The sequence below is a fragment of the Dama dama genome, chromosome 16 (genome assembly GCF_033118175.1).
Source record: "Dama dama isolate Ldn47 chromosome 16, ASM3311817v1, whole genome shotgun sequence".
Lineage (NCBI taxonomy): Eukaryota > Metazoa > Chordata > Mammalia > Artiodactyla > Cervidae > Dama > Dama dama.
This window is the reverse complement of record NC_083696.1, coordinates 36,195,667-36,212,857: the sequence shown is the minus strand read 5'-3', so window position 1 is coordinate 36,212,857 and position 17,191 is coordinate 36,195,667. Positions and strand designations below refer to the sequence as shown.

Sequence of the window (17,191 nt, the reverse complement as noted above, 5' to 3'; positions counted from 1 at the left end):
TCCTGATAGTTTTCAATTACCTAATCAGACAACAGATCCAAGCAGGCCAACCAAGAAGACTTGACCACTGAAATGGAACAAATATATTGCTGAGTATCTCCTTACCATCCAAGTGCTCCTGATATTAGAAGAAAATTCCATCCCTATACCTTGTCACCAGCCTGTTTGCTCAGAGTGAAGGAGAACTGATGAGACAGGCTTCCTGAGAAAGCAGCATTTGAATGATGGAAAGGAAAGAAGGGGACAGAAGAAACAAAATGTCCCCTATGGAAGAGGGAAAGAGAGAGATATTATAGACCAGATTAGGATCTGAGAACAATCAGTGCCTTCGGGGCAAACAAGAAATCATTATGTCTGCTCTGATAAAACGGCACCGCCTACCTCTGAGGAGAGAATAAATGTAAAGAACAGGACTTTATAAGCAGCTCTCTGCTTCCATATTCTGTGTTTGGTCAGTTTGAACAAGGCTTTGTTCCCCATTAGTCAGACCTGACGTGACTCCTGGAGATGGTGGGCCAGGCCTATCCCTGCCACCCTCACCAGAGAACACATCCACGACAAACCCAAATTCCTAATTCCATAACTATTTCAGGTCACGCCATATTGTGCACTCAGAAATACAACAAGCTTTGTAAAAAAAGAAAAAATGCATGTTTTAATTCAAGAAATGAAAGTTCACATGCAATCCAGAACAGGTGCCAGGAATCTGCTCTCAACAATCAGGCACACGTGCTACAGATGGTCAGGCTCCGCAGAATCACTTGGACCAGTGCTTCCTGAGGTGCTCCTTCAGCTGAGGGATGGAAGGCAGCAGCTGCCGGCACTCGTGACAACGGAGGGGCAGCTTCAGGAGGTCGGGCATCCCATCTCGGATGGTCACTCTGCCAGCCTCTTGCACCATCTCAACCACAGCTGCAAGGGAAAAATGTTCAGAGTCCAGCTACTCTGGAAAGCCAAGATACAAAAAAAAAAGGAAAACCTGATTCCAAATATGCCAAGTATCCTTAAATCAAGTAAACTGAGGGTTACACTCACTGTTGGGAAACTATGCTTGGTCAGATTCTAAATCTGAACAATGGGTTTTGTTTGTTTGACTTTTTGGCAGCACCACACAGCTTGTGAGATCTTAGTTCCCCAACCAGGGACTGAACCCGGGCCCTCAGCAATGAAAGCATGGAGTTCTAATCACTAGACCACCAGGGAGTTCCCTGAGCAACCTATTTCTGAGATAATTAACATTCCTTTAGGATACAGTCTAAGCAATCCATGTTACTATGTCAAAGGCTTATTATCACAGGGCTTTACCCCTAGTTAGCCCATGGTCATAATTAACATTCCAGCATACTTAAGTTCCACAGTATACACAATGGAAAATTCTTCCTTTCTACATATAGACAGGCTTCCCCTGTTAAATAGCCACTCTTGACAGAAGGCAGCCACCAAGCTCCTCCCAGCTGCTGGCAAAAGAAAGAAAAAACTGTTCAGAGCTTTCAGATCCATGAACTCCAATAATTCTCTGGACAACCTTTTAAGCCCCCCACTGAATTTTTTCTGACTCCGACATAACAGCATTCTACATCCCCCAAGAAGGCTGCTCACAGCAAAGTGGCAATCCTACTAAAATCCAAATAATCAAATTTCTGTTAATGGGGTTCTCTGTATAGGCAACACAAAGTTGTATGTGAGTTTTCGAAGCCAAGTTATTATTTAGGGAAACAACTGAATCAATTATAAGAACAGCTGAGAAACTAAAACAAATGTAAAAATTAAACAACACTGATAAAAAAAATAAATAAACAAACAACACTGTTTACCTTGTGATTCAAGGAAGTATTCGGTATTGAAAGAATTCCAGTGTTTTTTGTTTTTAAGGCAAGGAGAATCAAAATCCTGGCTGATCACATGGAGGTGTACATGGCTAGATGAGAGGAAACAAAGATTTACCATTAAAGCTAGCTTAATCAAAATGCCAAAAAGTAAAAGTATGAGTATGCAAAATATTGACAGTGTTTCCACTTAACTCCATTCATTCATCTATTCACTTAAGAATATTTACTGCTCATGAAGTACCTACCAGGGCCAAAAATTGTTCTAGCACTGGGAATTTAGCAGTGAACAAAATGGGAAAGGCCTATGTCCTTAGAGAAATTATGCTGTAATGAAGGGAGATAAATAATTAATAAGTCAACAAATAAACAAGGAAAATTCAAAATGTTACTGCAACAATGCTTAAAAAAAACAAAACAGGGAGATGGGACGGAGAGTGCCTAGGGGGTAGAAGCCGTCTCTTCAAGTAGCAAGGATGTTCATGGAAAACCTCTCCCAGGCAGAGATTTGAACTGAGAAAGCAAAGATCTGAAAGAGTTTCAGGAAGTGGACTGACCACGTGTGAAGGCCCTGGTAGGAAAAGGAGCTTGGTGCAACTGAGTGGCAGAAAGAAAAATAACGGCCGGAATGGCTGGAAACAAGGAGCAGGCACTAGGGAGGAACTGGATCATAAAGGGTCCTATAGGTTAGCAGAGGGTTTGAATTTTATTCTGATTACACTGGGGAACCACTGAAGGATTTTAAGCAGGGGAATGGTATTATCTGGGCTTCCTAGGTGGTGCTAGTAGTAAAGAACCCGCCTGCCAGTGGCAGGAGACATAAGAGATGTGGGTTGGACCCCTGGGTCAGAAAGATCCCCTGGAGGAGGACATGGCAACCCACTCCAGTATTCTTGCCTGGAGAATCCCATAGACAGAGGAGCCTGGCGGGTACAGTCCATGAGGTTGCATAGAGTCGACACAACGGAAGTGACTTGGCCCACACACATATGCTATTATCTGCTTGATACTTTAAAAGATTACTCTGGCTACTGTGTAGAGAAAGGACTATAGGAAGGGTAAGGATGGATATAGAGAGAAGTTAGGAGGCTGCCACAGCAGTCCAAACCAAAAATAATCATGTTTCAGACAGGAGCTATAAAGGTGGAGATGACAAGAAGCAATCCAGTTTTAAATATATTCTGGAACAGAACCAACAGGAACAATTAATGGATTACATGTGGGTTTGGGGAGGTGCCACTTGCTGGGATGAAGAAGCTTAAGGGAAAAACAGGTTTGAGGTAGAAAACCAACAGTTCTCTTTAGGACTTGTTAAACCAAGAAGGATGACTTTTTGTAAAGCTTTGACTCAGAATCAATAATATTTCACATTCCCCCAATAAATCATCAAAACCAAACAGTACCTTGTGGGAATTTAAAATGGTACAAGCAGTAACAAATAAACCTGGGGAACCACACTGAAGGAGGTCAGAAAGAAAATAACTAACCTAATTAAGTTTGGAAAACAGTATTTTGACTTGATTCTGTAAAGATAAAAAGAACGCTATACAAATACTGTACTCTAGTGATTAAATGTCTTTCTCACATGAGTGTGGATAAGCAATTCTGCAACTATTTTATGTTTATACTGGGAATGAATACATAAGTGAATTAACTGTAGCTAATGAGAGCCAAACTTCTCACTACTGGAGAAAGAAATCACAAAAAAGGAAAGGAGAAGACAACAATGAACCTGTGGAACAGGACTGTATCAGAAGTATCAGCATGAACTTACATTTTTCATACACATGCACAGGTGGGTAAACAGAGAAATAAGTAGAGAGGTGTATGTATCCGTGTGGGTTGAATTCATGCGTGTATTTCCTAGTTCCATCTGCTCAGAGAACCTAGAAGCAAAGACACTCTGGAACCAACCATTTCTCTCTATAGAAACTTCATGATCGAGTTTTGTTTTACGTCATTCTTCAATAAAAGGAACTATGGCTCTTTGGAGAAGTGGTTCATTCCAGAGCAAGAACAGGAAAAATATAAGATAAGCCTAGAATACCTTGTTACAAAAAGTAAGGGGACAGAAAAAAAAGGTGTGCTCAAAAAACGTTTGGGGCATGTCAAAGTGATACAGGAACCAACCTAAAGGAATTTCCAATGACCAAGGCTGGAACAATATGAGCAAGAAACTAGAGACAGATTAAATTAAAACCTATATAATAAAATAAATACCCATGAGTCCATACATGTATTGAATAAATATGTAATGGGGGAGAAAGGACAACTCTCCCACACAGAAAAATTCCGATTAATAAATTAGAAGGAATGAGGGAAACATAAAATTACCATGGAGTAAACACTACAACAATAACTGATGTAGGCAAGATCCACCAGTAGATGCTAAAATCACTGGGCAAAAGTCTGAGGAGAAAAAAATTTAGAAGAATAATCTTAGAACATCTCCCCCCAAGATACTGATCAATTGTAAGGGAAAAATAGCAACTTTGAGTAGAAAAACCTGGCAGACACCACCTTAATAAAGTGATCAAGGTGAACATCAGGAGCAACAACTGTCTCGATCGACATCATGCACTCCTTGATATGATGCACTAAGACACAGTATCATTTCTGGGGTATTTTGCCAAAAAAAAAAAAAAAAAACCCTCAATCTAATCATGGAAAAACATCAAACAAACTCTAATTGAGAACCATCCCATAAAACAACTAGCCAGTCCTCATCAAAAGTGTCAAGGTCGTGAAAACCAGAACAGGAGGAGGCACTGTCACAGATCAGGGAGACAACAAATAAATGCAATGTGGGATCCTGGAGCAGAAAAAAAATGGAAAGAATAATGGCTGAAATTTGAATAAGGTCTAGAGTTTAATTAGCGGTGATATTATGGAAGATCTTTGTTCTGCTTCATATTTTATTTATATTTTCTAAATTGAAAATATATTACTTTTACAATAGAAAAAATATTTACTTTGTTACTTTTTCCTTCCTAGGTTTAATTTATTAAAACTTCTGAAGAGTGATCATAAAAGGATATGTGTCTGACAACTTACTGCTCATTTTGCTTCCCACTCACACCAGTCGCAGCTCTTGCCTTTAGCAATCTCCTTAGCATCCATTATACGAACCACGACTGCTATGTGAAAAGGGTTCTGTGGTCAAGGGCTGTCATCATGAGGTACGCAGCATTAGGGGAATAGGATCATGCGTGACTTTCTGCCCTACAGTTGTGAATAAGGTTTTAACAATATTTAAAAATATTTTTTAAATGAGATACAACATATTTCCACCCTGGGACCTAGCAATTCCACTTCTAGGTATTTACACAAGAACAAAAAAATGAAGTATATCCATGATACATGCAACATGGATGATCTCAAAATCTATTACACTGACCCAAAAAAGCCAGACAGAAAAAGAGTAGACATTGTATGATTTCATTTATATGATGTTCTGGAACAGACAAAACTAATCTATGCTGAAAAAAATGAGAACAGCACTTGGAGGTTAAGGGGAGGATTAAAGAAAAAGGAGCACAAAAGAACTTCCTGGGAGATGATAAAAAAGTTCTGTGTTCTTTATCTTGATCACAGTCATAGTTACATGGCATATACATTTGTCAAGACTGATTAAACTACAGATCTTACTGTGCATTTTATTGGATGTAAGTTATGCCTTGATTTAAAACAAAGAGTATGGATGGGGAAAAAACATAGCACAAAAATTTCATGTGTTAAAGTGGCCAGTAACCTAAGTCACAATTATCCACCTAATAAAATGTAAAGAATGTTGGGTGATTAAATAAAACAAAAGAAATTGACACATGTTACAGTATGGATGAACCCTGATGACACTACCCTAAAGTGAAAAAAGCCAGCCACAAAACAACAGATACTATATAATTCCATTTACATGAGGTACCTGAAGTGAAAGTGAAGGGTAGTCAAGTTCATGGAAACAGAAAGTAGGATGGTGGTTGCCAGGGGCTGGGGGGAGATGAGGGGTAGATGAGGAAGATGAAAAAAAGTTCTAGAAATAGATGGTGGGGATGGTTGCACAACAATGTGAACGTACTTAATGCAACTGAATTGTTAAAATAAATTTTATATTATGTATATTTTACACCGCTCCCCCCAAGAAAAACACCCCAAAACAAAAACTCAGAAATTCCATTAGTCCACTTGTTGCTTAACTCAAAAGAATTGGAGATCTGCCCTGCTTGCATTCTTTGAAAATCAATCATTCCTTTCTGAATCCTTCCAGGTATGAGCCAAAAGATAACAGTCTCTACACTTTTTTCTCATTTTATCTTAAATCTGAGATCTAAGCTGTCATAAAAGAAGTCAGTGACATTTGTCCCCTTCAAAGCAATGGTCCCTAATCATTTAGAGGTTATTGATACGTCTGAAAAATCTGGTAAAAGTCACTTTATTACCTTCAGGTGACAGTTCTTCACCTGAAGTTGTAATAAAGCTGCTTCATGTGGTTTGTAAGTTAGGCTCTCAGAGTTTACATTTGAGAAGAACAAAGAACTGTATGTTATCAAATAATAAGCAGAAGTAGGAACTCAAGGCTTACAAGCAAGTCAGGCAAAAGCATGCAAGTTTCAGCCCACCTGCCTTGGAAACACCCCACCCAATCCCCTGAACCTCGGGGTGACCAGCACACTCAGCAGACCCAGGCTGAATTCATCTGTCCGCCGAGATGGAACCAGAACACACCGGCACTCCCCACAAGGTTTACCTCATGCTGGGAATGGCGTGGTAGCCCAAACGGAAGCGGAGTTTGCTGGACCCAGCAAAGTCAGCAATCACTTTTTCCCCGACAGTGTGCATGTGTCTGAGGAGCTCAAGATGTTCTCTGGTCACAGCCTTGAGACTGGGAATGGAGGCCCAAGGTAAGACCAGCCAGTGGTAGCGAGCCTTGGGGTATTTATCCTTTATCACCACCACCTGTTCATCTTTGTAAACCTAGCAGAGGGGCACAAGAGAAGGAAACAGACATCACCAGGACATCTTGTGCATGCTAGGTACTGTCAGGTTCACTAACGTACTTAATTCCTGCCACAATCCTGTGAAGAGGGTCTTAGGACCCCCATTTTGACAGATGAGAGCACAGAGACTCAGATGAGCTGAGTCATGCGCCAGGTCACACAGTCACCACGTGGGACGTCTAGAACGCCAACACGGGCCTAGTTGACTCCTGTCCGTGTTTTCGGTCACTATAACGCACAGAGCCCAGCAAAGAGGCACACTGCTGAACAGTTCCTGTGGAATTGATGCAAAGCCCCTGCAGGTCTCAATTCAAATCACTCTCCTCCACTCTAGCCCAGCAGACCACACTACTCACACACATGTTCCAAGAAGCCCTATCAGATCTTGCCCCCTGTCATCCCAGGCTGTAACTTAAGAACTCAGACCCCTCCTAGGATGATGTCTATTCATCCCAGGGCAGCCATAACTATAGTCACCATACAGTAACTGACACTCTGTTGAAAGGGACCACACTAAGTTTAACATAACGTCCCATAATAGTACCCAGAAGTTTAGGAAGAACAATGCAGAGAAGACACTCATTTGAAAAACTTAGCTTTCTCTCTAAAGAATTCCAGTTGTAACTTACTGACAATGAGAAAAACCACTTGATCTCACAAAATAGCCTAGTAAAACAAATCTCATTCAGAAGGACTGATCTCCTTTGATTTCATTTGTAGCTATGACCTCTGTGGAGTGATCATTTACAATGTGAAAAGTATTTTGATGCCAAAATTTTATTCTGACCTGCATTTTAGGGTCCTCCATAGAAATCTTCAAGCCTTGACTCCAGTGGCCCAAGGATTCCTAAAACAAACAAACAAAAAAAGACAGTGTAAATTGCAAACAAGATGGTTAAATTTGGCATTAGTTAACACTGGATGTCAGCAAAGATCAACCAAACTTGGAAGTAAGGTCAGTCTTTAAGAATTAAATTAATCCCTTTACCTCAATCTTTTCCTTTATAAACCATAAGCTATTCCCATTCTCTTCCCATATTCAGAGCTGCATGTCTAGACAAGAGGCTGGACACACCAGAGTGTGAATTGCATCTTCTTCCCCCTCTCCCACTTCATCTACAACCTAAGTTTCCACTTTGACATCAGGATGTGAATCACGGGATCTATGAAGAGTGTTGCAATGTTAACCTTGTACAGAGAGACAGATGACTGACCTATTTTAGTAGCTCAGTGTGAAGCACACTGCCATTATCACCCTACCTTCAAGTGGCTTACCTAAGGAATTCAAGAGAAAAGTACACAAAGGGATATTCATCCCAGTGACTGGTGACATAAACAAGTGACTCTCTCATCATAATAATCCCTCACGCATGTCTGGGCTTGACTGCGTACAAAACAAGCAATATTACATTTTATTTGCTCTCCATGCCACCTGCCCAGCATTCTTCCCTCACCTTTCTGGTGGAGGCATCCTTCTCCTTCTTTGGAGGCATACAGCACTGGCGAGGGCTGCTCCCAGGTTCCAGTCCTGGGCGGGGCTCAGCTTCCGGGGCAGCAGGCCTTTCTGCAGGATCGCTACTGCCTGACCTCCTTCTCTTCCTGTGAGTCTCCAGGCCAGGGCTCTTTGTCTCTTCCTCAAACTCTATAATATACGGATAAAGTTCATTCACCAGGTAGAGGACCTGGCCAGGCTGCAGCTTCACCTCCTGGTCCTTCCCAATTATGGCTGAGTCAATGCTGGTGGGATTGACCCCTACCTATGGAGTAATCAGAAAATGATTATAATAGCAGTAGTAATAAAACATCATTAGTAATACAGCTACTCCTATGTTCACCACTTACTACATGCCCAGTACTATGCTTAATATTCACTTCTGTTATTCTGTCACTTCCACACATGACCAAGGAGCCTTTAATGGCTGGCACAGACACTCTAAAGTCAACAGTGTAAGACAATCATCAAGTAGAACATGGAAATCCAAGATACAAACAGACATACCTGCTTTACCTTGACATAGCCTTTGTTACACTCTGCTTTCAACTGTACTGAAAGAGATTGAAAAAAGGTAAACCCAAATGCCATGAAGAACCAGCAACTTGTTCCTATTATCCCACCAAGACAATGAAGCCTCCCTCTAGGAAGCAATGTGACAAGGGTTTCCTCAAAGACCCATGAGCAAAATCATTCATTATTCAGGGGACTAGGGCTCCAGGTTCTTCCATACAGTACCCAACAGTGTGCATGCTCCCTCAAGCACTGCTAGTATCTCTATAAGGCAGAGTCACTGAATCTTCACAAGTCTCCCTAATTCAGAGCCCCTGACCCACTCGGGATTATAGGCTCTGAAATCAGGGAATGGAACCCAATTCCCTCACAAGCTCTTATAGCTCAGGATCAAATCAGACTTCTATTACATGACACGATCGGAACCCTTCAACAGAGAAAGAGGTAAAAGATACATTCCTGGGAAACTGAAGTTCAGCTGGCCTTGGGTAGGAGGAGTGCAGAGGACTGCTGGGACAGAACAGTCTGAGCATGTGTGGGAAGAAGTTAACACGAAACATTTGGGTTCAGATATGTGAACAAAAAAATTCTGGCAAGAGACAGGGAGCAAAGGAGAGACATCCTAGCTTCTCTCCAGGGAGGACAGGCAGCGGATGGGCTGACATACACACCCTTACAGCTGCTGTCATGACAACGGGGACAGAGAGCAAGAAGCAGTATCTTTTGCCCATTTATATTAACATGTGGGGAAAGCTAGAATCACTGCTGCAGACTCCAAGTCTCAAGAATCCCCGCCACGGGGAATGCACTGCAGGGGAGGCCTGAGAGCAGTGAGCACGTCTGAGAGTTTACAGGTTAAAAAAAAAAAAATGAGGCACACGGTAAAAATTCTTCCTAAGGACTTTCATTTCATTAAATTCCAGAAAAGACAGTCCAAGAGCCAGGTGCCATCATCTTTTAAAGACAGCTCCCTCTGTGTATAGCAAAGTGTAAAGGATGAAACCATCACTTCTCAGACATGGTTTCAACCTGGAAATCCCAGAATTCAGCTGTCTCCCTGCCCAATGAGGAACCTCCCTGGGCAAAGTGGAGCAAGGACTCAGCTCCACCACCCCATAGTACAGGATGGAACCTGCCTGCTCCCAACACTGAATATGAACCCACTTTCAGAGGGTGGAATCAGGAGTGCACAGAGCCCTGTCATCAGCCAAAAGAGCTCAGTTGCTGAGTTTTGATTTGGCACAGAAAAGGTTTTCATCAGTAGCATTCAGGGAAAGTGCATCTTTGATGATCACTATCTGAAGGAACCAAACACAGTAATCTCCACAATCCTGGGGCCAATTACCTTGCTGTCGAGAACACTTCTTGTCAGTGATCTTGGTCTCTGGGCTGCGCCCAACCATGACTGCTTCCAAATGTGGGAGTTTGATTCGCTGGAGCCGGTTGTCCTGTCTCACCAGCCAGCACACCCGCGTCATTACTCTGAGTGACAAAACACAAGAGAAGCCCTGGAAAAACTAGAACTTGTCCTCCCGGGCCACACCCAGCACCAGCACACATGCCATTTCCCGGCTGCTCATTCTCAAGGCAAGTGGCTTCACCTCCCTAGTCTGAATTTCCTCACCTATAAAATGTGATAATAACAGGATTCATGCAGGAGTCGTGAGGATTAAAGAAGATAAAGTGGGTAACATATTTACTTCTGTGCCTGAATCATGTTATGCAATCAAATATTTGTTATGTTTTTTGATATACTGTACATGCTGGACATTAAGCTACCTGCTGAGGATCAAAGAATGATGAAACACCGTCCCTATCCTTCAGGGGCCTAGAGTACAACAGGGCAGATTCATATACCAATTATTACAACATAATGCAATGCCTACTATAAGGGAGTAGCCATATGGCCTTAGCCCTGGGAAAGGAATGACTGACTCCTGTAGGGAGTGTCAAAAAAAAGGCTTCATGAGGAAGGTATATTTACACTTGGTTTTAAAGGACAAGCTTGCCTGACAGAGAACTGAGGACATAAGAACAGAGGATGTTCTCCACAGGCATCAAGGTTTCTAGTCCTTGTCATAACATACAGATGTTGGAACAATACATTGTACTGCCATCTGCCAGAAGATTGTCATAATAAATATACAAACCTACTATTTCTAAAGTGTGATTATAGCACCTTTATTCGATACACAACCTGCACTGACACTACACAGGTGCTGGTACTTTTGTAAAACAACTTTCATGATGACATAGAGTTATCAGTAGAAGAGAAAGAGAAGAAATGTGGGAGAGGGAAGAGGCCTGAACAAAGAGGATGAAGAGGAAAAAGCCAGGAAAAACTGTGAGGGTGACTTACTCCTGACTGCACTTCGGGAATAACAAGGGAGACAGCAACCAAATGCTTAATTTGGAAATACTCATTAACCAAAATGAAGAATACACAGAAAACATAATTTGGGGATAAAAGATAAGTGAAGAAAGGATGATTTCAGATTGAAACACAGTTAGATTAAGTTATCTATGGAAGATGCTAGAGTCACACTGGGATATACAGTATAAAGCTCAAAGAGGGGATGGGATGGGGGGGAATAATTTTTTTTTTTTGAGACTACAAAGTGTTTTATTTGGAGTCTTAGGAATTGCAATTCGGGAAACACAGTTTCAAGTAAACCTGAAAGTGTTTCAAGGAAGAGAGAGAATCAGAGGCTTATAAAGGCAAAGGTTGTTAAAGCTCTAAGAGTTATGACCAGCCCTGACACAAAACAGAAATATTTGTCTTTAATTGAATGTATATATTTGACAGGCATCAATACGTCATAGAATTTAGGGTAAGAGGATGAGATCACCTAGGGAGGCAGAGCATGGAACTGAGAGGGAGAAGACTAGATATTTGGGACGCTTCCCTCAGTTCCAGAAGCTTATCAATGCTCAAGCCTCTAATGTCCTCTCTCTGAGAAATGCCTCTTGCAGGCAAGGCAGCACTTAATCAGCCCCTCTCCACAAGCTTTGTATCCAAAGGGAAGGGAAAAGAAACCATATTTTTAAACATCAGAGTTTCATTACCATTTACAAAGATAGGATAACGCGAGTCAGAGTGAGCAAATGAGTGCTGAGGACATGCAGTAATCAGGGCAGGCTTCGGAAACTGTGCAGGAGAAAAGGCCAAGAGCCAAGGGGACTGATAAGGAAGAAAAGGAGTGGGAGTGGACATTCCATTTCAAAAAGCACTTGGACATTGAAATGGACATTTTCCATTTCAAAATCTGTGACCGTACAGATTTCAATAGTGACAAGCCATGGGTGAGGGGTGAGCAGCAGATCTTGGTTGGCTGACCCAGAGGAACTGCCCCAGAGAGTCACCAAAACAAGGCAAAGGTGTTGAAAGAACAGTAATAGGCCATGAAATTTAACAATCCACAGGAGACCACTGCCAGGGTCTGGGTTGCACAGCGAGTGAAATGACGCTGTGTGTAGGCAGGCTGGAGTGGAGAAATCTAGAGTCAGCTATCAGTCAGGAGGCTGTTAATGTAATGTGGGCCAGTGTTAGGTCTAAGAGGCAGCTCCTCTGTGAAGAAGCTCATGCAAGAGCATGAAGAGTCAGCTGTAAATCTAAAATCCTTGACCGAGGACGTCAAGTGATGGTGCTACAGGCAAGCCCCACTTTTAAATGCTATGTGCTCAAAGGGATCTGTTTGCACTTGATGGAAACTGATTAATGAGTAGTGAAGCACGTCTTCATTAAGCATTGGGAAACAAGTCATGTGGTGACTGACGACTCACAGGAATAATAAAAAGGAGGCTGGAGACAGAACAGCTGAAGAGCAAGGACAGGAAGGAATCCAATGGGCAGCTGAGAGCATGACTGATTTTTGCAGGATAAGAGGAACTCCCCCTCCTGCCCTACACACACACACACTCAGGTGCTTCAGTCTCCCAAAGGTTCTGACGTTATAATGCTCCCATTTACTACTCCTTGAGAGGCTGAAGCAGTGATGACACAATGCTTATGTAACTAACCTTAAGCAGTACCTTGGTCCATTTCAGCCTACAGTTCCAACTTCTAGGAATGAAGTATTTTAGAATATGGGGAGCACAGAAAGATGACTGTTTCTGAATTGTCAATATAACCCATCCAGTAAAACCCCATAAACTGCCAGCTCTATGACAGCAAAAGTCTCACTGTACTGTATGATGCAGGTATAATACTATAATACATCATACCTGCCTTCGAGAGGCTAAGTCTTGTGGAGGACAGAGATTTGTTACAGGACAACTGCAACAAAGGTGAAAGGTATAATGACTGGTCTATGAAAAGGGTTTTTGTGGGAGCACAAAGCTGGAATACCCAACCTAGCCTTGGAGAAAGGAGGTGTCAAGGAAGATTTCCTATAAGAGATGGGCCTAAAATGAGACTTATATATGAACTGGGTTAATTAGGTCAAAGTGGGCAGCCTAATTAGCTGAGGAGCAGGAAGTGGAGGAAGGAATCGAAGAGAAGATTCCAGTCAAAAGGAATAGGACAGTGCACACACATGAAGAAGCAGTTCACGGCTGCTGCAACCTTTTAAAGTATGAGATCCATACGAGGCTGGAGATGCAGGCAGGTCCAGATGAAGCAGAGCCCTGGGTGATGGGTTGAGAAGTTCAAACTTTAGAAGCTCGAATGGGTTTTGCAATTTAGTAAACAATAAATATTTGCTTAATGAGAGAAAAGATAGGATGAATGAAAGGACAGATCTTTAAATATTATTAAGCAGGACTTTGACTCAGATTTGTTTTCAAGGATCATTGGGAGGATGGTAGGTAGTGTAAAGAATAGTTATGCAGGGAATTGATCTAGAGGCAGGGAAACCAGTTAGAAGGCCATCATATTTCAGGTGAAAGAAGGTTCAAAGTAAGCCATTAATACAGACAAAAAAAGAACTGATTTGAGAAATACTTAGAGGATAAAATCAACAAGACAGTGACAGATGTGCTAAGAGTAAGTGCAGAGAAGACAATATTTGAACAGTCTGTGGGACTAGTAGGCGGAGGTGTCCAGCAGGGTAGCCAGAGGTGAGAATGAAACTCAGCAGAGGTCTAAGCTGACACTTTAATTGGGGAGCATACAGGAAGGAGTTAAAGCCATGCTAGTTGATGTGCTCATTCAAGCGGTGTGTACAGCATAAAAAGAACAGTGGGCCAAAGTCACAAGCCTTGGAAACACCCAACATTTTTGACAAGGAGGGAAGATTATCCACAGGAGAAATTACTGGTGAGGGAAGCACTCAGAAAAAAAAGCTAAAATGTAAGCTCTTCAAGGGAAGGAGGCACTTTGATGTGTTCATCTGTATATCACAATAAATGTTTGTTGAATAAATCAGCTTAGTGTTCTGTCTTGAAAAGCAAAGGAGTAAAAAGTATCACCATGTTTGAAAAGCAGCAAAAGTAATGATCGAAAGTGTTAGTCGCTCAGTGCTGTCCGACTCTTTGTGACCCTACTGTGACCCACCAGCCTCCTCTATCCATGGAATTCTCCAAGTAAGAATACTGAAATGGGTTGCCAATCCCTTCTCTGGGGGATCTTCCCAACCCACGGATTGAATCCTGGTCTCCTGCACTGCAGGCAGATTGCTGTAGTCCACAAGGCTCCTCTGCCCATGGAATCTCCAAACAAGAATACTGAAACGGTTTGTCATTCCCTTCTCCAGTGGATCTTCCCAACCAAGGGATCGAACCCTGGTCTCCTGCACTGCAGGCAGATTCTTTACCATCTGAGCCACCAGGGAAGTGTAATGATTAAAGAATGTATATTTGGTTTGATAATAAGTCACTAGTGACTACTGTATAAAATTTTAGGGGAATAATAGAACTGAAAGCCAGACCACAGAAGGGAATGAGAGGTGAGGAGTTGGATACAGAATTTAGAATACTCTTTAAAACGTCTGGATAAGAAGAGAGTTACTGCATGCGAGCTAAAGGAAGAAGGATCACCAGGAATTTTTTCTTTCTGGTTGGGGGATAAGGAGCAGGGATCTGAGTAACCTGATCTTGTTTATACATGACTGGGACATAGACAAGGGAAGAAAAGACAAATGAAAGCACGGTTTCATGGGGAAAATATAAACGAAAGGTCAGAAGTAAAGGTAAAGGAATTTGTTTTGATCAGGAGACAGCTCATCCTCTGATATTGAAAGAAAGGTATAGATAGGTGGTATGAACCTTGATGAGTGTAAGAAGAGAAAGCAAGGGTAGAAATTTGAGGGAAAGCACATCGGATAAACTCAATTTTCTCCCTAAAATAGTAGATAACAACTGGGCACTTGAGAAACAGCTGAAGACAATCAATGTAAATTTGTGAACAACATCCAGACCTCTGAAATCCAACTGCTCGCGTTCAAATCTTCCCTCCATCCCTACTCACTGTATAATTTGAGGCCAGTTATTTAAGCTAAGTCTTTATTTCTTCAGCTGGAAAACGATATTAATTATGGCTCTACACCACACTGTTGTCACAAGGGCTAAATTAAGATGTAAAAAGTTCAGCATCTGGCAAAAAACCAGCATTCAACACTATTACCACTCTCGTTAATAGTAAAGGTAGGATGAAAACATGATAAGGAAATGTTAAAAGATCATCCAACAACACTGCCTGCAATGAAGGTGACAGGACACAAATATTCTGTCTCCCTGAAGAGAGGAGTCCTGCCCCCAGTGTTCTAATGGCTCCCGATATGTTTCAAATTCTCAAAAGGCTCCAAACCTGGACCACATTAATTCCACATGGAAACTATAGCCTTGCTTTGTTGAACCGCTAACACTGGTCTGCACGAGAAAAGGCTTGATTCTTCTGGTCTTCCTACAAGGCCAGCTGTGGATGCTGTAAAGGGCCCTCAAGTTCCTCTCAAGGAGCGTTTCTGGAGAAAACAAAGTCCCTGCTGACAGGCTGCGAAGCCTCCTTGGGTCAGACAGTGCCCACTCTCTAATCTTTCTTCTGCTTGTGTTCCGAATAAGCTAGGTTCAGGTGTCAGGCGCACAGGAGAACCAACGCGAAGTGCAGTGAAGACCAATAAAAGCGCCGCCAGCCGCCGAAACACCGCAGGAGGGAAATGGGAAGCCCAGGGCCTTAGAGCCCGAGGGTGGAGCAACGCCTGCTAGGCTGCCGGGAAAGAGCCGTGAGAGTGTTATTCAGGGAACATTACTCTGGGGTAGCAGCGGACTCGACTGAGGCCCACACTCACGGCTCTCAACACGGCAGGCAGACGAGGTAGGCCGACAACCGCCTTACCTCCAGACGGCTGAGGCCGACAAGCTCACGTTACTCCTCCACTTCCGGCGCTGCAGGATGACGTTGCAAGACAAACTGGAGAGCAACTTGTGACGTTTCCAGTGCCTGTCGGAAGACTGACTGAGGATCTCGCCAGATGCCCGGATAGGGAAGTACCCGCCCCATTTGGTTCCGAACTGGGCCTCAGTCTAAGTTTGGTTCCTGGCAGTTAACCAAAAAACGACGAGTTCTCCCAGTTCCCCTCTATCCGAGAGCCGCTCCCCAATCACCTCTTAATCTCTGAATCGGGAGACACTTCAGGCAGCTATCCTCTCGGTGGCCGCTTCTAGGCAGCTATGCAGCATCTTGATTTTCCCTTCATAAGGAAAAGCTCACTACCTTTAAAGCCACCGTTTCCGCTGTAGACAGTACCTGCTTGTGGCATTGTTTTCCCGCACCCTTTCGAAGCTACAATCGGCTTTCTCCTTTTCTGGGAAAGGTCTGAAGGGGCCAGAGGTGGAGAAACCTGCTAAGATTTTTTAATGCTGTCTTCACTGAATGAACTAGCTGAGGCTGTCAGGGAGGAGAAAAGCAGGATGTTGGAATGAGATGTTTACTGATTTTTATGACAGTTCCAGGATGTTCCCTAAGAGTCATGAACTGCAAGAATTTGAAGGCATTCTGGCAGATGGAAAAATTGTATCTCTTTTTGAATATCGTTTCCTTACATAGAGATTTAGTGGTAGGAGGAGAAGGGGACGACAGAGGATGAGATGGCTGGATGGCATCACCAATCTTGCAAAACTCAGTGGACGTGAGTTTGATTCTGGGAGTTGGTGATGTACAGGGAGGCCTGGCATGCTGTGATTCATGGGGTCGCAGAGTCGGACACGACTGAGTGACTGAACTGGAGATGTCAGCTATCAAAAAGAATAGGAGGATCTTCAGGAAACAAGGGAGAGCTGCCCCTGTTAGCAGAAAAGATGCAGGTTTCTAGTAAGCGCACACCAGGAAGTGCGGGGGCACAGGGAGCAGCTAGCAGCTGCACAGGCCTCATGGCAGTGGAATGTGGTTCACACTGTCCCAGGTAAACAGAGGCTGTTTTGGTGACCTGACC

At 42.8% G+C, this 17,191-nt stretch overlaps 1 protein-coding gene across 5 annotated transcripts; it reads right to left on the bottom strand.

The window, feature by feature from the left end:
- Positions 1–628: 628 nt before the first annotated feature.
- Positions 629–16,194, bottom strand: APTX (aprataxin). 5 transcript variants are annotated; one of them, XM_061163834.1, is made up of 8 exons: positions 16,096–16,194; positions 10,171–10,307; positions 8,820–8,866; positions 8,275–8,577; positions 7,608–7,667; positions 6,571–6,797; positions 1,815–1,918; positions 629–912 (listed from the first exon to the last, which is right to left on the bottom strand). In XM_061163834.1, the coding sequence occupies exons 2-8, from the start codon at positions 10,301–10,303 to the stop codon at positions 758–760; spliced, it is 1,029 nt and encodes a 342-aa protein (XP_061019817.1). In that variant the 5' UTR covers positions 10,304–10,307; positions 16,096–16,194; the 3' UTR covers positions 629–757. The 5 variants fall into 5 exon arrangements, with proteins under 5 accessions (XP_061019817.1, XP_061019818.1, XP_061019816.1 ...); XM_061163835.1 differs by lacking the exon at positions 16,096–16,194 and adding an exon at positions 16,049–16,070; XM_061163833.1 differs by lacking the exon at positions 16,096–16,194 and adding an exon at positions 15,571–16,042.
- Positions 16,195–17,191: the final 997 nt, after the last annotated feature.